General features: G+C 52.3%; 8 protein-coding genes across 8 annotated transcripts; 4 read left to right on the forward strand and 4 right to left on the reverse strand.

Annotated features, from left to right (window-relative positions):
- Nucleotides 1-420: 420 nt before the first annotated feature.
- On the forward strand, nucleotides 421-1,572 carry PpBr36_07664 (uncharacterized protein; the record flags this gene model as incomplete). Its single annotated transcript, XM_029894799.1, has 1 exon — nucleotides 421-1,572. One exon carries the CDS (start codon nucleotides 421-423, stop codon nucleotides 1,570-1,572), a length of 1,152 nt encoding a protein of 383 aa, XP_029748943.1.
- A 383-nt stretch (nucleotides 1,573-1,955) lies between these two features.
- On the reverse strand, nucleotides 1,956-2,411 carry PpBr36_07665 (uncharacterized protein; the record flags this gene model as incomplete). The annotated part of the gene is made up of 2 exons (XM_029894800.1): nucleotides 1,956-2,150; nucleotides 2,244-2,411. 2 exons carry the CDS (start codon nucleotides 2,409-2,411, stop codon nucleotides 1,956-1,958), a joined length of 363 nt encoding a protein of 120 aa, XP_029748762.1.
- A 1,054-nt stretch (nucleotides 2,412-3,465) lies between these two features.
- Nucleotides 3,466-5,427, reverse strand: PpBr36_07666 (uncharacterized protein; the record flags this gene model as incomplete). The annotated part of the gene is made up of 2 exons (XM_029894801.1): nucleotides 3,466-5,076; nucleotides 5,161-5,427. 2 exons carry the CDS (start codon nucleotides 5,425-5,427, stop codon nucleotides 3,466-3,468), a joined length of 1,878 nt encoding a protein of 625 aa, XP_029748761.1.
- A 1,710-nt stretch (nucleotides 5,428-7,137) lies between these two features.
- PpBr36_07667 (uncharacterized protein) lies at nucleotides 7,138-13,680 on the forward strand (the record flags this gene model as incomplete). The annotated part of the gene is made up of 5 exons (XM_029894802.1): nucleotides 7,138-9,820; nucleotides 9,899-10,431; nucleotides 10,697-10,839; nucleotides 10,949-12,350; nucleotides 12,445-13,680. The coding sequence occupies 5 exons, from the start codon at nucleotides 7,138-7,140 to the stop codon at nucleotides 13,678-13,680; spliced, it is 5,997 nt and encodes a 1,998-aa protein (XP_029748759.1).
- Nucleotides 13,681-14,374: 694 nt separating this feature from the next.
- PpBr36_07668 (uncharacterized protein) lies at nucleotides 14,375-14,677 on the reverse strand (the record flags this gene model as incomplete). The annotated part of the gene is made up of 1 exon (XM_029894803.1): nucleotides 14,375-14,677. One exon carries the CDS (start codon nucleotides 14,675-14,677, stop codon nucleotides 14,375-14,377), a length of 303 nt encoding a protein of 100 aa, XP_029748939.1.
- An 848-nt stretch (nucleotides 14,678-15,525) lies between these two features.
- Nucleotides 15,526-15,946, reverse strand: PpBr36_07669 (uncharacterized protein; the record flags this gene model as incomplete). The annotated part of the gene is made up of 3 exons (XM_029894804.1): nucleotides 15,526-15,587; nucleotides 15,713-15,796; nucleotides 15,886-15,946. The coding sequence occupies 3 exons, from the start codon at nucleotides 15,944-15,946 to the stop codon at nucleotides 15,526-15,528; spliced, it is 207 nt and encodes a 68-aa protein (XP_029748949.1).
- A 547-nt stretch (nucleotides 15,947-16,493) lies between these two features.
- Nucleotides 16,494-17,837, forward strand: PpBr36_07670 (uncharacterized protein; the record flags this gene model as incomplete). Its single annotated transcript, XM_029894805.1, has 1 exon — nucleotides 16,494-17,837. The coding sequence occupies one exon, from the start codon at nucleotides 16,494-16,496 to the stop codon at nucleotides 17,835-17,837; it is 1,344 nt and encodes a 447-aa protein (XP_029748200.1).
- A 930-nt stretch (nucleotides 17,838-18,767) lies between these two features.
- On the forward strand, nucleotides 18,768-20,922 carry PpBr36_07671 (uncharacterized protein; the record flags this gene model as incomplete). Its single annotated transcript, XM_029894806.1, has 3 exons — nucleotides 18,768-19,314; nucleotides 19,380-20,347; nucleotides 20,428-20,922. The coding sequence occupies 3 exons, from the start codon at nucleotides 18,768-18,770 to the stop codon at nucleotides 20,920-20,922; spliced, it is 2,010 nt and encodes a 669-aa protein (XP_029748201.1).
- Nucleotides 20,923-24,142: the final 3,220 nt, after the last annotated feature.

Below are 24,142 nucleotides of genomic sequence, written 5' to 3' on the forward strand. Positions count from 1 at the left end.
GAAAGGAACAGTTGATGATGATGTTACGATGAGTGAGAGGACATGTTTGACTGAGGTGAGATTTGAATCAGAGTCGAGGCCAGCTCAGTTGAAGCTGAACGAAAGCAGCCAGCAATGCCCAGCACAGCCCGTCCTGCATGTGGTTCCACTCCCCCACGCTACTGGCTATTTCGGGGGCACATGCACGCTAAGGCAAAGCTAGCAACGCTCCGCCAGACGTCGCTTTTCGTTTTTTTTGCTGTTGACCAGCCTTGAATCTTGAGTGGATCGACGTCTGCAACAACGGCGTATCGTCAAGACGCGATTTGTTCGCAACCCCAAACAGAAAGTCGGCAGCATATCTAGATCTGCATTGATATAGCCATTCAAAACTTACTTCATCCTCAATTGGGAAGAAAACACCTGGAGAGACACAGAAAGATGGCGCCCTTCCAACTCCTCGACCCCAGGGAGGAGGAGGAACTCCATAAATCACGCCTCCTTAACATCGAGGAGAAGCCATTCAAGCGAATTACGAAACGCATGCAGACGCTTCACGCCGCTGCAAGGTGGGGAAAGCAACCGGCATCAGCAAACGCGACAACGATAGCCAGCCCGACCGCCGCCGAGACGAACCAGAATGGCACCACCACCAGCCGACCGCCGACATCGGGCGGCGCACCAGCGCCGGTTTCAGAAGAGCTGCAGACCCTCCGCCAGGAGCTGACGCTCGACTTCGCCGCCTTCGACAGCACGGTCGCGCGGCTGCAGTTCCTGATGCGGGCCAACGAGGAGGAGCGCCGACGGTACGGGGAGGACCGGGAGCAGATCCTAGCCGAGTGCGAAGATGTGCGGAGCAACACGGCGTCGCTGCGGACGCAGCTGGACGAGGCGCGCGCACGGCTCGAGCAGCGCAAGAAGTTCGACGTGCTGGCCGAGAGCATCACGAGCAACCGTATGCTCAAGTCGCGGGCCGACCAGGAGCGGAACCTGTCCAAACTGGCCGAGGAGTGCGCGCAGCTGCAGGAGGAGATCAGCCAGAACACCACGACGCTGCGCGAGCGCAAGGACCAGTTCGAGCGCATCATGGACGAGGCCCACCGCCTGCGCAGGCAGATCCGCGACGAGAACGACGAGGTCGACAGGAGAGAGGGTATGGGCGAAGACGAAGGAGGCGAGGCTGACGGCCATACACCGAGGCCCGGCATCGCCAGCGGCAACGCGACGCCACTCCCCCATGCCGTGCCGCAGAGGGCCCTGGCCGGATCTACGCTGGGCAGTAGGACCCCCGCGATGGAGAGCCCAGCTCCACAGGACTCGCTGAAGCCGACCCCCGACCCGGTAGGGAGCTTCAGCCAGGGCGGCGGCCGGAGCGATAGCCAAGACGGCGCAGGGGCAACCCCGGCGGCCTCGACGGGCGCAGACGCCCGGAATGGCGAGGGCGAGGGCGAGGACGTTGACATGGACGATGTAGGCGACAGGCAGGCTGGCGATGATGGAACCCCAAGAAACACCGACGCCCAGGGTGAGGGTACTCCGCGGATCATGGTCGATGGTCCGCAAGTTGTGGAGGAGAAGATGGATACTACCTAGCAGGACCGCTGCTTCACTACGCGCAAATTTTCATACTTAAAATTGGCGGCCGCAAGGCCGTAGTGGGCGCTTTGAACTTAGTCCCCAGAGTGGAAAGCAAGCGAATGATTGGGAGTCGGGCGTGTAAAGCTAGATCTTGACACTGCCCCCTAATACGAACATCAAGCAGCATGTCTACCTTGAAAAGTCCCATTCCACAGTTACCTTATCTAATACGTTGGACCATGTCCTTGGCTCAAGTGAAAACGGTGCATGCAACGTGTGACATATTCCCGAGGCGCTAGTCAACTACTAACATTCTTTTAGTTGCTCTTTAATCAGGAAGAAGCTTTGCAAGGGGAAGGAAACAGACACCTTCTGGGCTTGTTCCAACAAGAAAGTCCTTACTCGGCAGCCTCGGCCCCATTCTGTTGCGTCTTTGCAGACTCGAGAGCCTCGTTGGCCTTCTTCAGGTCCTCCGCAGGCGTGTGCTCCTTGCTCTCGCTCAGCGCAATCTGCTCCTCAAGCTTTCGCACAGCCTCATCGATCTTGACCCGCAGCGGTTCAAACACCCTCTCGGTCTCTTGTATTGCCGTTTCCTGTTTTGATGACAAACAGAGGTCAGGTCAGATCGATTGCAGAATCAGAGGCTGTTTTTTCCCCCTAGTATTGAAGTTGGGTCAAGAACAAACCATCTGCTTAATCATAAAATTGTCATTGTAACCCGCGTCAGGGCCCAGTGACTGCTTCTCCTGGGCGAGCTTTTCCTTTTGCTGCGTGAGCTCCTTGCGATAATATCTCTCCTCCTTGACGAGCCGCGAGACGGAGCCCGTCGCGATGCTGAGTTGGCTTGGTGCCATGGTTTGTTTGGCTCTTGAAATCTGGGGCGAACTTATTTTATTCCCCCCCCCCCCTTTTTTCTTCTTTTCTTTTATCTTTTTTTTTTTTATTTTTTTTATTTTTTTTACCGGCCTTCGCTTGTCTCGGTTGGCTTGCTTTTGATTTTATGTATTGGAGAATGGGATGAATCCTGTAGTCCTGCCTAGGGTTAAATAAACGGAAAATGAAGAAACCTCTAGAACTACACTGATAGAAAACAGGTGAGAGCTGGGTGAGCGTCTGTTTACTTTCTCCTTGCCTGCTTGCTGCCTGGCGGGCCGACTACGCTAAAACGAAGGGGAGTGAATATGACGGAGGTGGTGGGGGTGGGTGGGGTCAACAAACACCATTGGAGAACTTGAGCTGGCATGAACTTTGCTTTGTCTATGCATAGATCAAAGGGCAATTATCATAGCGTTGAGTTGCTAAGCGCAAGCATATTGCTTGTGGGACAATACTTCACCAAAAGGAACGGGGAAAACTGGTGAACCGAAAAACTCCAAGTGTCCAAAGCCTCGTCTTGACCAGATGCGACGAAAGCTGTGGCTACCCAAGAGCCTCGTTTTGTATGCTACAATACTTTCTATCTAGAATTCTCGTTAACAACCGTGTCCAGCCAGGCCTTACTTGTTCTAGAAAAGTCAACCAGACAACGGCCTTTCCAGCCCAAGAGCTTCCTCAACCAGAGACACCCCAATACACACCGAGGTTTTCGAAAAAGCCAATACAAATGCTAATCCCCTTTCCCAGGGAGTATCAAAATGGTATTTCCCCCCAAACTCGAAATCAATCGTCCAAAAGACGCCAGAACGCCACTTGGTCGCGTGACGCAAACAGTAGTAAATGGAAACCACCCACAAAGAGAAAAGAACAAAAGGAAAGACACAAAAATCAGCGACATGGTAATAGTAGCTCCAGAACGCTCCCCAAGAACCCGAACAGCCGCAGGGCATGCCTGTGAATATATACAGCGGAAGCGAGACTTGCTGCTAGTCTCCAAGAGAAAGAAAAGCCTTGTAAAGCAAATGGACGGAATTATGCCTCGACTGATACAGCGGGAGCGCTCGTGGCTGCTGGCTCGGGCTCGTCGACTTGCGAGGCCATCTCGCCACCAGCCTCTCTCTCGGCCCAAGCTCCCCAGAGTCCCCTCTTGCCACGTATGCGAATGGGTCCACCAAGCACTCCCTCGGGCTGCTCGACTTTGATGGCATCCTTGGTGGCCAGAACAAGGCACTCGAAAAACATCTTGGTCGCATCTGCCTTTGTCGTCCTGCTTTCTGGGAGAAGCTCCTGGAAGACGACAGACGTGTTCTTGCGTTTCTCCGCATCCGTAGCGGCCTCCGGTCCGAAGAGATCACGCAAAATGTGGACGGCATGCTTGGTGCCGATAGAAATTGGTCCGCTGTCGGCAGGGAGAGTCTGCGGTGCTACCGTGTCGTCAAACGCGGGCATCGCAGTCACATTTTCGTATCCAGTGTCATCGTGCTGCTCGGAGCCTTCGTCTGCGGGTATCTCAAGAACAGTTCCTTCCGGTCTGGCAGTCTGGTCCGCAGAGTCGTCGCCGCCAACGTTGAGCTGCTCCTCGTCGTCACCAAGCTCGAGACGAGGCGACTTGGACTGTCCTTGGTCGTCCCCACTTTCGATATCAGCAACTCCACTATCCCGCTTGCGCTTAAGATCATTGATGGGGCGGATAGACTCCAGCGACAACAATCCTTTTAGCTCAGGAGCCCATTCTTCACTCCTCGACTCCAGAATGACGTTTGAAACGAAGCCACCACTCTTTTGCATGTCCAATAGGGTGAGAAGGTAAGGCTCATTGGGGACAAACGTCTGCGGCTTCAGGATGTTATCATGGTGGGCTTGCTGGTCTCGGATATGGTTGCTTGTCAGCATGGTGTCAGTGTCCGGCACAATAGCACGTCGCTTCTTTGCCCGCTGCGGCGCCTTCATTGTGATGGTCTTTTCTGTGTCGTCGCCCGGTTCGTACATGTCCCCGTTCATGGTGCGCGAGAACTCCATCTCCATCTCGTTCGCGAATGCTGGGTCAATGTCAGATAGGGGTGATTCTGAGATGCGAGCGCGTTCGGGAGCAACATCTATCAGCCCCTGAGGCATGGCTGACGCGTCGCCAATGTTGAAGTCCATGTCGTCGTCAAACATGGGAATGTCGCCTTCCACATCAGCGATGCGGACTTGCTCCTCATCGCCGAATTCAAGACCTAAAGACGTGTCTCGTTCCTTGGAAGGACCGAGCTCGCTGATCATATCGTCCTCCACGTCCCTGGCAGCTGGCGCATCACGTCCAGTTTCCACCACGGTTTCATCCATGTCCAAGTCCAAGCCAAAGTCCAACTCCAGGTCCTCCTCCATGTCAGCTACCTTTAGGTTGAGCTCAGTCCGTGACTCATCCTGGAGGAACTGGCTGTTGTTGAAGTCTTCCTGTAGGTTAATCTCGCGGTTGCTAACTCTGCCCTTGCGTCCAAGCTGTTGCGAAGTCGTGAAATCGTCGAAGTTGATCGTTGGCTCTGGCGGAAGATCATCAAGGTTATCATGCGGCGTGATGCGATCTTGAAGCATGAGCGATTCGCGGTTGGGTAGATGCAGATTAGTCGGCAAGTCATTGTTGCCAGACGACCGGAAGGCCTATTGCACAAGTTAGGTCAGCACAAGGTCCACATGATGGCTGGCATGCGCGGAGCGCTATCAGACTCAACTGGAGCGGCGCACCATTTTTATCTTCATCAAAGCTTCGTTGCAGTCTTCCAGCAAGTAACGCGCTTTCCGGCTGTAGATTCTCACGACACCGAGGAGCAATTGACCACTCAATCGCAGAGCTAGTGGGGCTTCTTCGCTGGGTTGAATGATCTGTTCAACGCTGTGCCGCAAATTTGACTGCAGGATGTGGGCTTTGGAGAGCTTGCGCTCCATGTTTGCCGCCAACCATACCCGCGACAGTGGCCCCGTGGTCCGGAGCAGGGTATCTGAATAAAACATGGCGAATGCTGCAAAATAGGAGTGAAACTGCTAAAAGTGTATTGATGGTGATTTTTGAGGCCAATTGAGAAGGGTGTGGCGATGTTTGTGGAAGCTGAAGTTGTCGCGACTCGAGGTTCACGAGAAACAGGGCGCGTGTTTTTGTTGTTGTTGTTGCTGTGCCAGGATTTGGAGTCGCGCAAGATTTTGGGGAATTCAGCAGCGCCAAACCTACGGCGCAAAGCGACGCAGTGGTGCTAACAGCGCGCAGCAACTTTTTAGAACCTCCAAATTCAAAAGAGTGATTCCCAAGCAAGTCGCGGCAGCAATAAAAACGCGACGGCTGTGGATGTTGATGAGGTAAAAGGACGCAAAAACCAACGGGGGGAAACGGCAGAGGGGACGATGGGTTGGAAAACGGGCGAGATTGATCGAAAAGGTCTCGGGGCGGTCGGTCGGTCGACCCTGCAAAATCTGGTGGCTGGGGCCGCTGGGCTCGCGTTCCTGGGCGAGAGAGAGCTGTCGGCTCCCCGACTGATGGCCCGTGCTTCGTGTATCAAGTGACGTAAGCATTGGCTTGCGCGCCTCGTTCCGCGCGCTGCTATATGATCACGTGGTAAGAAGGCCTGGTCCAGTATTAATAGAAATATAAACTACGAGCTAGCAAAGCTACGGTACATTATTCGATTGGTTTTCATAAGGTATGTGTCTGAGGGAGATATGTACATTGTCAATTTAATTTTTTATTCCCAAATCCAAACCTTCTGAGTGGATTATTGTTGTTTTGCAGGTATGAACTTGTCAACGCCAAGTCTTGCATCTGACAAGTCCACCTGATTGATAGATACATGAACCGCACTGATCAGTCTCCCCCAAAAATAGACTGGAGGTGGTTTAATAAAAAGATATATCCAAGCTACTTATGTAGGTAGGTAACTACCTACCTTCCGTTCGTCCCTACCATCAAAATCTACCTAGGCTTGCTAGGCTTGCTAGCCCATATATAGGCAGGTCTGATAATTTGTTAAGATGGGAAGAAAGATGTCGGGATACCCCGTCCGAAAATGCGCTAGCTTCAAGTCTGGTCAAAAAAGAACCAAAAGCAGGTTCGAATTGGATTTGAGGCTCTCTTGGCTCTCTCAACTCTACCCCGGCTCTTTGGGTGTGGGCCGGAGTGGACCCCATCGCGCCAAGAAGTGTCTTTTTTCAGTAAAGGTGTCCCGGGTTTCTGCGCCCAGCCAGGGAGAGCTTCTATTGGTTCTGCATTGGATGCAGGTCCGCGACGCCAACCAGTCAAAAAAAGTAACTCGAGACATTCTGCCTTCCTTGGGATCATAAGCACGACTGTTGGCCAGAACCAGGAACCACAGTCGTTGCACCAACAGATCACCCATCTGATCATCAACCTCGAGCTTTATCTGCACAACTACCACGGAGCTGCCAGCTTTATCCGCGGCATTTATTTCTCCCCGATAACACTCTAATCGTCATTGCTAGACAAAGACACTTTTGCACTCGACACCTTGCATTTTTCCCATGCATCAACATCTAATCTCGTACGTACTGCTTAGTGTGATTTTTTTTTGTGTGTGTTTGCAGTTCTCTTCATGTCTGTGCTGATAAGCATGTCCTTACTAACCAACACCGACTTGGATTTTATAGATAGACTCTGCATTTGCCGGGGTTCATGATCGTCGTCTCCCTCGCCAGCCCCTTAAGCCAACCGACACCATGGAGAAGGGACGCGATGGTGTCAATGGCACCCCCTTGATGGGCGCACATGATGAAATCGAAAGATCACAGTCTAGGACACCCGGCGGCCATACTCGCACTACGTCGTATCAATCCAGAGAACTGGCCGAGGATTTCTCTTACTTGACACCGAGCGAAACCGCCACCAGATTACAAACTTCGTTAACTCATGGCCTGACGGCTACCGAAGCCTTGCGACGACAGCAAGTCCATGGACTCAACGAGATCCCCCACGAACCCCCAGAACCGCTTTGGTTGCGCTTTATTGGTCAGTTCAAGGAGCCATTGATCCTGCTGCTCCTTGCATCGGCGGCTGCCTCCATATTTCTCGGGAATACGGACGATGCTGTGAGCATAACGGTTGCGGTAACAATTGTAGTCACGGTCGGATTCGTGCAGGAATACAGATCTGAAAAGTCTATCGAGGCTTTGAGCCACCTGGTCCCAGACCACGCCCACCTCATTCGCAACTCTGCCACCAAGCCCGCGCAGTCTCGATTAACGACCTGGCCTGCTAATAATGGCCCAGCTGATGACGAGGCCCCAGAGCCAACTGCTTCAGGCGCGACTACCCCGGGGGAGGCGGCGTTGGAGGCAACATCGGTAAAAGTTATGGCTGAACAGCTTGTCCCCGGCGACCTTGTTATCTTCACCACGGGGGACCGCATCCCTGCAGACATTCGTGTGACGAAAGCGACCGACTTGACCATCGACGCCTCTAATCTTACCGGGGAGAACGAGCCAGAACGTCTCACGGCTGCGCCGCGCCCCCGAGGTGCTCGGCCATTGACCCCTTACGCAGGGTCTAGTCTACAGCTGCCCAGCCCTACGTTCGCGACGCAATCCGCGCCTGAATTTAGCAGTCAGGCCGGAGACGACCTGAGCCATGAGCCCAAGAACGTGGCGTATATGGGCACATTGGTTCGATCTGGACACGGACAAGGAATAGTCTTTGCCACCGGGGGAAATACCCATTTCGGCACTATCTCGCTAAGCGTATCCGGCACCGAAAGCCCTCGTTCGCCTTTGCAGCTTTCAATGGACGAACTGGGTGGGCAGCTCAGCAAGTTTTCGTTTGTCGTCATCGGCTTTATCTCTCTCATTGGATTCCTTCAGGGGAAGAAATTGCTAGAGATCTTTACCATATCCATCTCTCTCGCTGTGGCCGCTATCCCCGAAGGCCTTCCCATCATTGTAACGGTGACTCTCGCGCTTGGTGTACATCGCATGGCCAAGCGCAATGCCATCGTCAGGAAGATGCCCAAAGTGGAGACTCTTGGATCGGTGAACGTTGTTTGCACAGACAAGACAGGCACCCTCACCATGAATCACATGACCACCACAAAGATGTGGTATTTTGGACAGCAGAGCTCAGTCAGCGTGGACTCTGACGATGAGTTCACCGAGATCAAGCCAGATGCTGCAACCTTGAGAATTCTGCGCATTGGAAACATCGCGAACAACGCACGCCTTGCGCATCAGTACACCGAGAACGGCGCAGCTGCTAGGGCCGTCCTGTCCTCAACCCTCGGCAAGAATGAGCACAGTTCGACATATACTCGCTGGGTTGGACAGCCCACCGATGTGGCCATGCTTGACCTACTGGACAGGTTCAAGGAGCATGACGTTAGGGGGTCCGTTGGGCCACGTACTACCGAGACTCCGTTCAGCTCTGAGAGGAAATGGATGGGTGTCACCATCGGCGCCGAGGGTGGTAGCAGAAACGATAAGGAGTTCGCTTACATCAAGGGCGCCATCGACCGAGTTTTGGCGAGTTGTGACACGTACATCACTGGAGAAGGCAGGGAGTTTGTCCTTGACTCTAATCGACGCCAGGAGGCCATCCAGGCCGCAGAGCAAATGGCAGCTAAGGGCTTGCGTGTGCTCGCGTTTGCAAGCGGTGCAGTCAGCAAGACTACTAGAGGAAAGGGATCGATCGCATCGGCGACTAGGAGCAGCACTCCTGCTGGAAACAACTCGGAAGACGGTCAACCTGCTACTAATGAGGAGCCTTACACCGGCTTGACCTTTGCGGGGCTGGTCGGTATGAGCGACCCGCCCCGGCCTGGGGTAGCGCGCTCCATCAGAAAGCTGATGCGCGGCGGCGTCAAAGTCATCATGATTACCGGTGATGCTGAAACCACGGCAGTAGCCATTGGCAGACAGCTAGGAATGCACATCGCAGCTCCCATTGAGCATGGTGATAACCAAGTCAGCGTCCGTCCGGTTCTCCGTGGCGAGGAGGTGGATGCCATGACAGAGGAGGAGCTGGCTCAGGCGATGCAGACCACGACGGTGTTCGCGCGGACCAATCCCGACCACAAGATGAAGATTATCCGCGCCCTCCAGATGCGTGGCGACATCGTTGCTATGACCGGAGATGGTGTGAACGACGCGCCTGCTCTGAAGAAGGCGGACATTGGAATCGCTATGGGAAGGCAAGGCACCGACGTGGCCAAGGAGGCGGCCGACATGATTTTGACCGATGACGACTTCTCGACGATTCTCCACGCCATCGAGGAGGGCAAGGGCATTTTCAACAACATTCAGAACTTTTTGACATTCCAGCTGAGCACCAGCGCTGCTGGGTTGTCCCTCGTCTTGCTCTGCACAGCGCTCGGGTTCAAGTCGCCGCTCAATGCCATGCAGATCTTGTGGATCAGTGAGTAGAGACCAAAATGGACATGAATTTCGGGACTGGCCAGGCTCCAATGGCTTTCTAACAAGGTTGTGAATACAGACATCATCATGGATGGACCTCCGGCTCAATCACTGGGTGTGGAGGCTGTTGACAAGGACGTTATGAACCGACCGCCTCGCAAGCGCAACGACCCTGTACTTACGCGGGCCGTTATTCAGCGCGTTGCGCAGTCGGCCGCTATTGTGATGGTCGGCACTATGCTAGTGTACACGCACGAGATGCTGGAGGACAGGCAGGTGACACGACGTGACACGACCATGACTTTTACATGCTTTGTGCTGTTTGATATGTTCAACGCACTCGCCTGCCGGTCAGAATCCAAGTCGATACTGCGAGGAGAGATAGGCTTGTTCCACAACACCCTCTTCAACTGGGCTGTTTCGTTGAGCATTGCCGGACAGCTGCTTGTGATATACTTCCCCTGGTTGCAGGAAGTATTTCAGACTGAGGCGCTGGGCTTCATGGATTTGGTGCGGCTTGTATTGATATGCAGCACCGTTTTCTGGGCGGACGAGCTGCGGAAGTGGCTCAAATATGGGCGGAGAAGAGTTGGCAGCAACTACAGCCAAGCTGTGTAAAAGTAAATATCTATGCAGTGTACGTAATTGTCTGCTTGCCTTGGTTTAATATGATTTGCTTTACTTTTATTAGTTGATCCTGTTGGGCAAAAAGATTGCAAATCACCGATATGGAAGCAAACAAAGCATCCGATATGTTGTTCCCTTGCTTTTAGCCCCATTGTATGTATAATTCATATCCACAACTACCCAATGAATGACGGCCGTTTTGATGATGTGGCCCTAAACAACTACAGTAGGGACGTAACAATATCGTAAGCTTGCAGGCCTGAAGCTTGGGACAAGTAGTAGAGTTTTAGCCCTGCACCCTGCTGTGGACTTGCCCCGCTACCCCGAACCCAGGACGCAAGTGCGTACCGTTGGATTCGGCGCGACCCATGCAGCGCAGTCCATGATCTGGCCGTCCCCGAGTAATCAGCCACCTTACTTCTTGACCTGTGCAACGCCACGAAAGATAAACCACGGAGGGGATCGAGCAACAAATTTGACCGGTAAACATCCCCTCCGCAAGACGCACGGCCTACGAGTCTCGCATTGCCGGACGATATGAGCCGACATTGCACAAGACGGCGCAAATGTCAGCCCTTTCCAATGGCCACGCCACAGCATCCAGCTCCTCGGGCAAGCTGCCGCCGGCAACGGCTAGTGACGATGCAGCAGCGGCAGCAGCAACAGATTCTGGCCTAAGTCCCAAGAAAGAATTGAGCAGCACCAAAACCAACGCCGGCGCCATGATGGCAGAAATGCTCCGACCCATCCAGGAAGCAAGCAGCGTCGCCGACATACGCACGGCGCTCGAATGCCTCCATGCCCGCGAGCAGGCCCTCACCAGCCGCCTCGACGGCCTTGTCTCCTCCCACTCGGACCTCAGCCGCGACCTGCTCCGGCTCGACAATCTGCGCGCGACCCTAGGGGCGCAGGTGATTGCCTCACGTACAATATCCAACACGATGCTCTCCGGGGCCGCCGACACGGCCGAGCGCCTGTCGAGCCGCGTGCGCACGCTCGACCTCGAGAAGGATCGGGTTCAAGCCACTCTCAACGTCGTCGAGCAGGTCGCCGAGCTCAAGGCCTGCGTGGCCGGCGTCGTCGGCAGCATGGGCGCCCCGCAGGACTGGGAGGCCGCCGCCGGCTACCTGGCCCGAGCCGCGGCGGTGCCCGACGAGATCCTGCACTGCGGGTTCGCGCGTGCCGTCGTGCCCACCGTCGAGACGCCCGACAGCCCTGCGGTGACCCTCGAGGCGGCAAGGGAAAGTCTGTGCAGTCTCTTCCTGCGCGAGTTTGACAAGGCCGCGTCCGAGGGTGACGAGGCCAAGGTCACGCGCTTTTTCAAGCTCTTCCCGCTCATCGGCAGGGGAGACGTCGGGCTCGACATCTACGGCCGCTTCGTGTGTCAGGGCGTGGCTGGCATGGCGAGGCAGACCCTTCGCGACGGACCGGGGGTCACGGCCGCCGGCGGGCAGCAGCAGAATACGTTTTTCTTCGCGGGGGCGCTCACAAAGCTTTTCGAGCATGTCGCGCGCATCATCGAGGGCCACGGAGGTTTGGTGGAGAGGCACTACGGCGCCGGCAAGATGGTCAGGGTCATCGAGCGGCTGCAGGTCGAGGTCGATGTCCAGGGAGGTATCGTTCTCGACTCATGGAGCGACGACCGGACGGTGGACAGGAGACTCAAGGACGTCAAGAGCTATCCCTTCTCATTTCTGGTGCAGAGCTTCCTGCCACAACAGAGGAGCGGCTTCGGGGGGACACCCCGTGTCAACTCGCCCTCCGGCGGCGTGGGGACCAATGATCCCCGCCAGAGCGAGGATGAGGGCGTCAACATGAAGGAAGTGGATGGGCTACTTGCTGAGATTGCCGTCATGCTAGGAAAGTGGTCGTTTTATGTGCGCTTCCTTGCCGTGAAGTGCAGAGTAAGTACCCAGATGTCTCTCCTGTTCCTTGTTACGATGTTGAATATTCGTCTCTTGCTATGCTATTCCTTGTGCTAACCTCAGACTTTCACAGGACGACTCGGCTCCTGAAGACGCCCCTTTGCTCACTCCTCCTGTCATCCGAAACTCCAACCTCTACCGCAAAGTCAACGGCAAACTCATCATACCTTATAACGTCATGTCGACTTTTTACTTCAGGAGATCTGTCGAGAAAGCATTCCAGCTCGACGAGTCTCCAACTGGACTGTCCCTTACTATGGGCAAGCCGATGGACGGCAATCCCCCCTATATCATCTCCGCTGTCGATGATGTCATGTACATTGTCAGCTCAGTCCTCCAGCGGACCCTGTCCACCTCCCAGATCGAAGTCATCACCTCTGTTGTCCCTACTATCGGCAGGGTACTGGGCTCCGACTTTGTGGGCATGATCCAGCGCCGGATGCGGGACGAGACTTATCCCGTCCCAGCCGTCAAGGGCGGTTTCCCTCCCGAGGACAAGATCATCGCGTTTACGGTACTCTGCAACAGCCTTGACATGGCCAAGGAGTACCTCTCTCGCATTATCAGTAGCCGCCTGGGACCCCCAGATGCCCCCGAGTCACTGAACGGTTCTGCCGCCGCGCCTCGGCCCACAGCCGGCGGACTTAAGGACCTCTTCCCTCTCGAACGTGACGCCTCTGTCATCACACGTGAACTACAATCCCTCGAGGCCGCCTTTTCCTCCAAGGCGGGTGACCTCCTCAAAGAAGGCATCGAAGTACTGTTTGGGCAGGTGGTCAGGCCGCGGCTCCGTGTGGCGCTCTCCGAAACTTTCCGCGACGCCGACTACAGCCTCACGGAGGAGGACCTCGCCGAGGCGGCGGCGCGCAACGACGAGGACGAGGCAGACCTGGTGGAGCGGCTCGAGGCCGTCGGGCGCGTCTTTGAGCACCGATGGGACGCGCTCATGCAGCCGCTCGCCCGCCTTCAGACCCCACGCACCTACGCATCGCTGCTCGAGCTCGCGGCTCGCCACCTGGCAAAGGTCCTCGAGAGGCGCGCCTGGGCCGCCGCCGGCAAGGTGAGCAGCTACGGCATCGTGCGCATGGAGCGCGACTTCTCGGCCATGATCAGCGCCGTCGCCAGGGGCAACTATGCCCTACGCGAAGAGTTTGCCCGCGTTACGCAGGTCCTCATGGTCGCCAATATGGAGGACGACGAGTGGGACGAGCTGGTAGCGGAGGAGAGTGCCGGAGAAGGAGGCGGGATGCAGTGGGTATTGAGCGAGGAGGAGAGGCGCAAGGCGAGAGCCATTGTCGGCTCGCTGTGATGGGTCGAGTCACACTAGTCCAATTTAAAAAAAGAAAAAGAAAAAAAAAGAGAGAGACATATTAGCAAAAGATCACTTCGAGTGCGGGTTATCTAGAGACACATCGCCAACAAGTTGATCATGGGATGTTACCAGTGTAGCATATCGAAATGAAAGTTACGATCACACATTGAGCATGGCTTTCGCGTTGTGAATCGGTTCATAAGTAGGCGTCTCATCAATATCTCATCCCACGGCTCGTGACGTCTGGTGATTGTCAAGATCCCCAAAGTCTTGGCATGCCAAGGCTGCCACAGTATTAGGGTAGTGCTCTCCAGTTCGTGCTCAAATTTTCAACCGATAATGCTTTGCAAATGCTCACTCGTAGCTCATCAATCATGGCGCTTCCCCAGCTCACCACAGATACATGTTGTGCCGATGTACTCTCGCAGACACTATCGATGGTCGTACCATGCATGCAGTGGCAGGAAACCCCCGCCGACCTTGAGAAATACATGGGGAAAATTTTCCATCGGACTGCCTTATTCGGTCATCTTAATTAGAGGCAGTCAAACGAGCGAGGGCTGCAATCCGACGCTAAATAAGCCGGCGTAACTAACTCGCATCATAATCGCCGATATTGTCGGCACCCAGCGCATTTGCACAACATGGTGATCTTGGCAGATATGCTGGTTGTGTAAACAGAGATGGTGTGCTAGCCGGAACTGACCGGTGGAATGATGGCGACTTCGTCACCTTCCGATATGATCAATTGGTTACCGTCGTCACCCGAATCTTGGTCTGACGGCATGTCTACGTAGTTCAGATTGACGGTGACGAGGCAAGAATCGAGAATTTTGGCCTTGATCCCACTGTAGCGCTCTTCAAGGACGGAGAAGAGCCTGCTAAGAGGCAGCGGCGCTGGCAACGACTCGGAACCTTTGGAGGTAAAAGAGTTCGCACTGGCAAAGTACAGAATATTAAAGTGCCCAGGTGGCGGCCTAGGGAGGGAAGCCATGATCGATAGCAAAATATTATTGAGTATATTTATATCTGAATTTTGATCTTCTTGTCAGTCTTGAGATCTAAAAGAGGCTTGAAATATATAAACAAGTGATAGGTGATTGATAGTCAGAGATCTCGGTGAAGAAATTGTTACATCAAACATGTTCAGGTAATACATGCTATTTTGATCATCATCCAATCGAATGCTGTGAGAAAGTAAAAAAGTGAATCACATACCTTTTGAAGAAAATAGTATTACTGGACAGGCCAACACAAGTTATTGTGGTGTGTGGTGAGAATTGAATGAGAAGAAAGAGTTCAAGAACAAGCGTGCAGTGAAAAATCTCGAGGTCCCATTGAAGTAGGGCCCGCTCAGCACGGTTGTACGGGGCGCTGGCGGAGAAGTCACGTGAAACACCCTCTCGTCCCCGGTTAGCGTCGCGCCTCTCGGCTTCGCGATGGCAGTATTCGTAGCATTTCGAGATCGGATCCTATTTGCTGCAGCTGTTGCTTGTCAATATCTCTCTGTAAATTCCCAACTTGACCGGCAATTGAGCTGCCTTGTCACTCGTTCTAAGTCAATCTCTTGGAAAATCGTATGTGCATTGGTGACAGGAGAAGCAGCACCGGCTTAACGAAAATAATGCCCATTTGGTAGTCGCGTAAAACACATGGTTGAGTATTGTCGTGAGAAGCCTATTCTGGATACCAGAATCCCAAACCAACGCCACTCTCTAAAACGTTAGAAAGACTAGCAATGCCGTTGCCGTTCCCTCGACCCAGTCCCTGCCGCCGAGGGTATGTCCCGTGTCATTCCGTACAGCCTCTTTCTTGAACCCAAACTTTTCATGATGTTTCTCTTTATCTCAGCCTCCTGGCCTCACGCTCAGACTCGAGGAGCACCAGAATGTCGTCGATGCGAACTGTGTATTCATGGTTAGCGAGTGGATCTTGGCATATGCGAGGTGGGCGATAACTGCGCAGCGAAGATCGGTTCGGCTGGAGAATTTGGGCGGTGATTATGGGAGTTCGAGGAGTCGTTCGTTACCTGGGCCCTTGACGTTGCGGATAATGCTTCGGCTCTGGTCGTCCATGAACTCGACACGGACCTGGGTCACACCACCACGAGAACCTGATTGTTATTCCATCCGTCAGCTCATTATTCCTCCATGGCCTCCATTAACACCAATAATGCCGACTTTGAGGGAGTTCGAGGCGTACCGGTACGGCCGAGGACTCGGGTGACCTTGACGAGCTTGACAGGCTGCTTGCTGGCGTCCATCTTGACAATCTGCTTCGTTCTTGAATGTCAGTGCTACATCCGTGCCCAGAACTCGGTTTTCATGTCCAAAGAAAGCCGTACATCAACTTGCACTTTTGCAGAGGCGTGCGGTGTATGTTTCTCGGAATGTCGGCGTGGCGCAAAAGGAGATGTCGTCTTTTGAGAGGCGGGGATGATCTCGAAGAGGCGGCCTTTGAGAAGTTTTGGACGATAATTCTGCAAATGTGTGGGCGAAATTATCAGAGCTTGTGATTGGGTAGTTGATGGTGGGGTTCGACCGCAAGTGGGCCCTCAAGCCATGCTACCCTGGAAGAACCTACCTCAGCCGCTCAAGAGTCAAGTAGGCTTTGGGGGTTAGGGGTTGTCGCGTTACTGGGTTTGTCTTTGTTTGCAACGATGGACAAGGATAGTACACTGTCCCCTCCAGCTGTACTTGCGTGTGCTAGCAATACATGAACATCTCGAGAACTCAGATGTTTTTATTGCTTTCCCTCATCTGCGTCTGATACAGCACCACTGCTCACAGAACTCTGTCTGTGATCTCACAATGGAGTTGAACCGGAAGTATTCAGCGCTTCCCGACCTGGACACCGCCCCAGACATCTACGAGACACCCGAGTTGACAGACGGTCAAACTAATACGGTAAAATCGACCTCGGACGATGAGGTAGACGACCAGGAACCACAGGCCGGTGTTGTAAAGCAGCGGCTACGACCAGGACAAGCGCGTGCGAGATTCACGCCCAGCAACGTTGACGCCAGAGATGTGGACTTCTCAGACAGAGTTACCAGCAAGAGGAAATCATACAAGGTCACAAACCGTCGCCACAAGATTCTAGAGGATGGCACAGAGGAGCTAGGGGATCTTAGCGATGATGATGAGGCAGAGACGTTAGAGCGAAAAGTCAAACGATTACAGCGTGAGGTTGAAGAGGCCAGGGCCGAGTATGCCAAGCGAGGAGCGGCGGCTGGAAACGGCTCTGCTGCAGATGGTACAACACCAGAAGGAGAAATCGATTCACTGAGTCGCATACTCGACAGCATTATACTACCTGAGAGGTCACTGCCCACCAGCACTGCAGCTGCCACTGGGCCTGCGGGAACTCACCCCGATTCGGTCAGCGCCGAAACAGTAGCCAGTGGTGAGGGGGCTACGTACACAGTCACCTATGCTCCTACATACCAACAAAGTCATGCTCTAGCAAAAGCCGCAGATTTCGACAAGCGTCTGTTGCTCCTAGAATCTTGCTTAGGCATTGGCTCCTCTGCCGCTCCCGAGCTAGACTCTGGCGGTCTATCTAGAGCCATACTGCCAACTCTAGAGACACTCACCAAGCAAATTGGAACTCTCTCGAGCGCTTCAACCGTCTCTCTCGACGGACTGAGTAGACGAGTGCGAACGCTTATTCAGGATGCCAGCGAGCTTGAGAAGTCACGAAAGCTTGCCAAGGCGGCACAGGACGCATTGGAATCGACACAGCTGTCACCCGCCTTGAAGGAAATGGTAACGAATGGGGATGACGATGAACCCCGGAACGAATCGGAGCAAATCGCACAGCTGAACAGCATGTACTCGGAGCAGACCACCAAAATTAATGCCTTGTATGGCACGCTCTCAACCATCGAGAACCTTGCTCCGCTCCTACCTCCGCTGCTGGATCGGCTCAGGTCCCTGCGGACCATTCACGCAGACGCGGCTGCGGCTAGCGAGACATTGGACAACTTGGAGCAGAACCAAAGCGACATGGCAGCTGAGATTCGATCCTGGAGAGAGGGCCTGGAGAAGGTGGAGGCTGCCATGAGGGACGGAGAGGCGTCGATGGAGAAGAACGCCAATGTGATAGAGGAATGGGTCAAAGACCTTGAGAAAAGGGTCACGACGTTGTCATGACTGTAATCTGGATGTCTGTCCCGAGTTCATTACTTGATACCCAGTCTAGTTAAGTTTTATCTTTCCACTTCCATGTATCTGGAAGTATAACGATTTCTTTTTGCATGTACCAGAAGCCGAGTATCGTGTTTTGCAATATTAAGCCAACTCGGCATGGTTTGGTTGTCGTAAGATAGAATTAGTTTTGCAAGCCAAACCACTCAACAAGCTTCTGTTCTATGCTCTTAAAATTTAATTTTTTTTTCCGAAAGATCGACAACCACAGAAAGACTCCCTCATGAACCTGCGACGCACCTAATGCGATATGCCACGCTGAAAGGCAGGTGGGGCTGCTTGCTGACCGACCTAGGCGCGTTCTGAGACGCGTTGAATCCGCACTGTAGTATGACCGACCCAAATTGACCTCGCACGCCCCTCTACTCAATCACCCAGCAAAGGGAATGTTGAGGTGTCAATAATCAAACCCAACTCAAAAGTGCAATACTGTGTGAGCATGCGACGACATCCAAACCACCACTACTTTTACATATTACGCCACACCGTTCCTGCCACTGGGCTACTGAGTCTCACTGCTCAACTCTCATCGGTTCTTGGCTGTTATCCTCCTCTATGTGACTGTCGTCAAGGTCGTGAAATCATTGCGTGACTATCTGCCTTTTACGCAAAGCCCAATTCTTCTCACAAATCATAAATCCAAAAGCGTTCAGGTGCTGGCACAAACCTCCATTGGTCGTTGACGACCCACTCAACCTCGGTTTCTATACCGAGTGACAAGACCAAAACTACGGCATAGACGACAACGGCCTAGGGGTATCGTTGAGGAGTAGGGTGGGATCCGGCTCTGCCTGTTGACTGCATTGTCGCTCTCTGAACCTACGCACATTTTGCACTCCGCCCAATCCAGCTGTTATTGTCTATTGCCTTGAATCCATGCCCCGGCACGTGGGCTTGTCCTACAAGGCACAGCCAAAGCCGCTTCTTAAGCAAGTCGGGGGTGTTTCGGTCGAGCCCAACATGAAGGCAAAGCTGGTGAACTCTGGGAAACGGAAAGGCCGCTCAGGTTCGGGCTCAGAGCCTGAGAGAGCATCAAGCTCAAGGCCCGAACCGGAATTCGATGATCCTCCTTTGTCTACTTCGGAGTCGGAGGATTCTGGCGATGAGTCCAACAGAAGGGCAGACATCAAGCCGACCACTTTTGTCTCAAAAAAAGACCTGCCACCTAGCAAAATGAACTCGAAGGCAGGGAATGGAGTAAGGGAAGCACCTCGGAGAGCATCGTCTCGCGTAGCCAAGTTTACAATGCCGTCTACAATCGATTCGGATGATATTCAAGACAGTGATGAAGACACAAGAGCCAGCAAACGGTCAAAGACAAGTCAAGATACGGACACCACACCATTTGGATCTCAACACAGCTTTGGCTCCTCGCAAAGGACAGCAGACCAGAAAAAGTACGGCGGTAGCCAAAAGACGCTCAGTATGTTTAAACCTTGTTTGACACGGCACGCCTTGCACATAAACATCACTAATCGTTCCCCACAGACAAGTCATACAAACAGAACAAGAACCGAATGATGGAGACCAAAACCATACGTGTGCCAAAGAGAAGGGGTCGACCCAGGACCCCTGAGGTCCCTAGGGCCAGATTCTCAATGCCAAGTGTGGACGGCATTGAGTCGCCTTCCAAGTCAGGTGGCCAGTTTATTTCTGTTGGACCCGACAGTTCACCTGTCAGCAGCGTCAAGAATTACAATGCTTCTGCTGTGCTGGACTCGTCGCCCATGAAGCCACGAAGTGCGTTCCAGCCTCTTCTGGGAGACGAAGATGTGCAGGTTCCCGTTTCGAGTGCAGCATTGTCGGACAGCAGTGAGCTTTCAGAGGCAGAGTCTATGCCAGATCCTAATGCGGATGTTTGTCCCATGTGTGATGCTCCTATCGACTCGGATCTAGCCAAAGACCTATCGAACAGATATATGAGCATAACAGAACAACAGAAGTTTTGTCGGCGCCACAAGGTTCGTGAGAGCACTGCACTTTGGAAGGAAAGGGGCTACCCAGATATAGACTGGGATGAACTGGAGAAAAGATTTGAGGAGCACACCGACCATCTCGGCCAGGTTCTCGAGGCAAAAACGAAATCACACTACCGCGATGCGCTCTCGCGCAAGGTGAAATCGGGCAAAGGACGCACATTGCTCACTTCGCAAACAAGCCTTACACCGGGCTACTACGGCTTCAGGGGTCTAAGGTTAATGACCGAGTACCTGGTCAAGCGGTTCTCCAGGCAGCTCAGGGAGCGAGCCATCCAGGATAGGCTGGTGGCTGCCAGGGGCCATACTACATTTGTCCAGTCTGTCTTGGTACCGGAGCTTGCTGTTCAGCTGATGATGGAGGACCTCGACATCGAAGCCGAAGCTGCGAGGGATGTTCTCCAGGAGAGTGCGAAGCTCGGTGAACTGCTCCATGAGGAGGACAAGGACGTTATACACGATCTTGGGGATGACATGGAGGTTTAGGCGAATACATGCGGTATTTTTCACCGAGGTTTAATAACCCCGCATGATTTCACCTAGGTGCATGACTTGTTTAGCTTGAAGAGAAGATCCCGTGCCTAATTGTTAGCGTAGGCTTCGAATGTGGCATTCACTTCTGTACGAGGCAGTCTGACGCTCTATTACTAGGATGGCACATTTTACTTCAAGATTTTGTGTATATACAGACTCGCAAGGTTTCCTTTGACATGTGCTTTCTCGTCCATTCGAAGTGTAATCCCGGCTGGACTTTAGACGACACTACTATTCTGAATCGGGGAAGCTTTCTCTATTCCAGAGCAAGAATAACATGGGATAAGGAAGTAAAAAGATCGCAAGTGTGGTCAGGAAACAAGAAGGGTCTATCAGCTCCAACACTACATGAAGCAAAACAGCCCTCACCCGCTCTGAAGCCTAGGCAGAAACTTTGTTTCAGCGTGGTGCAGTCTACGCAACAGCCAAGAGACCTTTGGCTAGCCCTCCGAGGTCGGTGGTTGAGCGTCTGGTCCCCGAGCCTTGATCCGGAAATCATGAAGCTACAGTTGACCGGCTGAAAATTGAAATACTCACGCTTTTTTTTTTTTTTTTTTTTGGCTGAAATGAAGATACTTTCTGAGACCGCGGGGTTAGGAGTACTCCCTCCTCTTCGTATATATGTATTACTTTGTGACCCCTTCCCAGTTCCACGTGGTTGACATATCTCCCCGACACGTAACAGCAGTGACTTTTGAGTTTTCCTGATTCGTAAAATTAAAAAAAANAAAAAAAAAAAAAAAAAAAAAAAAAATAAGAAAAACCTAGGCTTCAAGGAGCGAGGGGGGGAGGAATCGAAATCAATGTCATCCGAGATTTTTTTTGTCATTGGGTGTTGAGTTTGGACCGCTTTCAGATCGCGATGGCCTTTTTTCCCCCTATCTATAACTACTGCATGCTTCTTACTATTGTTGATGTTTATATTTGCACATACGACTAGTAAGTTTTTGCCTAATGTGCGCTGGATCCCTGACGGGTGTGTGAGGTCTTCCAGGAATCCCATGCTGGTAGCACGAGAATCATGAAAAAATCGATTTTCTTTTTTTTTTTTTTTTTTTTGCCAAATGACGAGGGGAGCATCCCCATCTGTTGCAACACACTTGCAAGACACAAGGGGTCGAAGAAAAAAGAGAGCAAAAAAAGGGTTGCGACTTAGTCTGCTAGGAAGTATACAATACAGTCTTTACCATATGCCGGATGCTACAGCCGTCTTACAAAAGGGGGAAAAACGATGCGGGTACCGAAAGCAACAGAAGGTTACTATACCACCAGGTAATTGATTAATGTCGTATAGGATCCTCATGAATCCCCTGATAATACATCCCGCGCAAGATTCCGGGCGGGAGGCCATCAGCCAGTCGCAGAGCTGCTTGCGTGGTACCTTATCCGAGGGCCGGGCGATCGATCTACAAGTTGTCACACAGCGATCAGTCAAACCAGACCCTTTTTGGCCCCTCTCGCTCTCTCTCTTTCTGTCTCTCTCTTTTTTTTTTTTTTTTTTTTCTATTCACTTTGTACAAAACCCGCCAATTTCATGACTCTTTCTATGCAGTTTTTATTGTCACACAATAGATTGCAAGGGGCTCGCCAAACCATGAGGAGCATCCAGATATACTACGAGAAAAGAAATTGTAACTCAACCTTAAATTTCAAGAGATGCAGCAGATAGGTCGCCATGGAAATTGTGGCCTCGCGAAAGCAAGAGAAGTCTTTTCATGATTGGGGTTCGGCTGGGAAAGCGCCCCAACGCTTTAGACAAGACATTGAGTGTGCATAAACGGGACGATGCTTAGTGAAGGGCTTTTTAGCTCGATGGCGAGATTCGCAAAACGGTTTATTCTGCATGTATTACTTTTTTTTTTTTTTTTTTTTTTTGCCTTCCCTACCCTTGCTTGGTTTATGTGCTGTAGGGAGTAATACATTTTTTACCAGGTAATCAATCGATCTCGTTTCTTTCTGGTTCGATCCCTGTCCTCCACGCCCTAACCGAAGAGGAAAAAATACGTTGTGCATGCATTAAAAATGGATGACACTGTACAGGTTAGAAATAGTCCCCAGGGGTGTGTTTAAGAACCACTAGAGAACGGAGCTACGTAGCATTTCCGAGGCGAACATGTAGTATATTAACCTTTCCCCACCCGAGCATCAATTGGGCAAGGTAAAGCCTGCAGTAGAGCTAATTCTCGATCTTGGCCAGATTTACATGCATCTAGTGTTATAGTTATAGAGTGTCGACACAAAATACTCGGTGGTGAGACAAGGCAGGGTCAAGTGTGTACCTATCTGTAGACATCATCCATCGTCTACTTTCGCTCGTGACCCCGAACCTGTCAGTTTTCATCTATTCATCCTATTCGTCTGGTTCTAGTGAGAAAATATTACTCCGCTCATCATTCCATCCATCAGTGCGTGCACCAATCAGTGTCAGCTTGTCATTTTCTTTTGTACTTGGAAACGAGATTGCTTCTCTTTTGAGTCTAGATTAATTTTTTTTGATCTGTTTGGCAATTTTTTTTTCTTCTAGCGTGTAGGGTCTTTTCATGATACCTAACTCCCCGCGCCCGGCAAGCTCGTCCGATCGCAAGCAGGGAGCTGCTGTCCAATTTGGTTCACCTCCACTATAGGCTCTGCGACTGTGCGGCAGCACGGAGCACGTACTTGAGGATTAGTTCAACATGCAACTCTTGCGAAAAATCTGAAGGGGGAAAAAATTGCACGGTCGGGATCGCAGTCGTCATACGCAGTAGCTGTACCTTGATGTACAGACAGTATAGCGCGCGCATGTCGATTTGTTTTGTTCCGATTACTATTACTACAGTGCCATGCCAATACCACTGGATGCCCAGCCCCTTGTACGTCTCGATCAATCGCATTCTTTCTTGTTCCGCGTTTGCCGATAGAGCAGCATGCACACTGTACCTCAGACATCTCAGCAAAGCTCAGTTGCTCAGCTAAGGTGAGGTGCCCAAGGTAGTAAATAAGCCGCATTCATGGCTCGATGAGTGTAGTGTATACCTAATTACCTAACGATTGTCAATACATCGGGATGCCTAGCTCCTACTGCTTTGACCAGGTAGCATTTTATCCAATCTCACAACCCACAGATCAAGCATCTATCAGACAAGGTACGTCTAGATACTATAGGTAAGGTTGGAACTGTAATTTGGCACGCACCAACAGTACTTACATAGTACTGTAAGTCGATTTGAATTGAGGTTACAGCTTTGCGTCGCAGTTTACCATGGCTGGAATTATGGGAGCGTTCTCGCCACCAAACCTCATTTGGCGGGCGGGTGCAACGCAACACAAAACGTAAAGTGAGGACCAATCTAATACTGGCGGGTTTCTGGCGTAAATGTACTCAGTCTACAGTAGCCAGGCCGCCCACTTTGTACTCCCTGGGATACATGATCGATCCTAGCCGCTCGCCCACGTATCCCAGCAAGCCCAGGTTTTGGGAGGCCCTGTCGTCCACCCGCCCGCGCATGCATCCCCCATCCCCTTTCAAATCGGAAAGCCTAAAAAAGTTGGCTTCGGGGGCCTTGTCTGACAGCCCAGGCTCAATTTGATGGCCTACCGCCCAATCGTCAACAACATCAACAATCACAAAAGCAAAAACGAAAAGAAAACAACGGCGACTCCCCCCCTCGCATTGGGTGCTCCTTGGATTATCCCTTGCGATAACGCTAGATATAGACGTACTCCGTACGAATTACATTTCTCAACCAACAACTACTACGT

This window comes from Pyricularia pennisetigena, chromosome 1 (assembly GCF_004337985.1).
Source record: "Pyricularia pennisetigena strain Br36 chromosome 1, whole genome shotgun sequence".
NCBI lineage: Eukaryota > Fungi > Ascomycota > Sordariomycetes > Magnaporthales > Pyriculariaceae > Pyricularia > Pyricularia pennisetigena.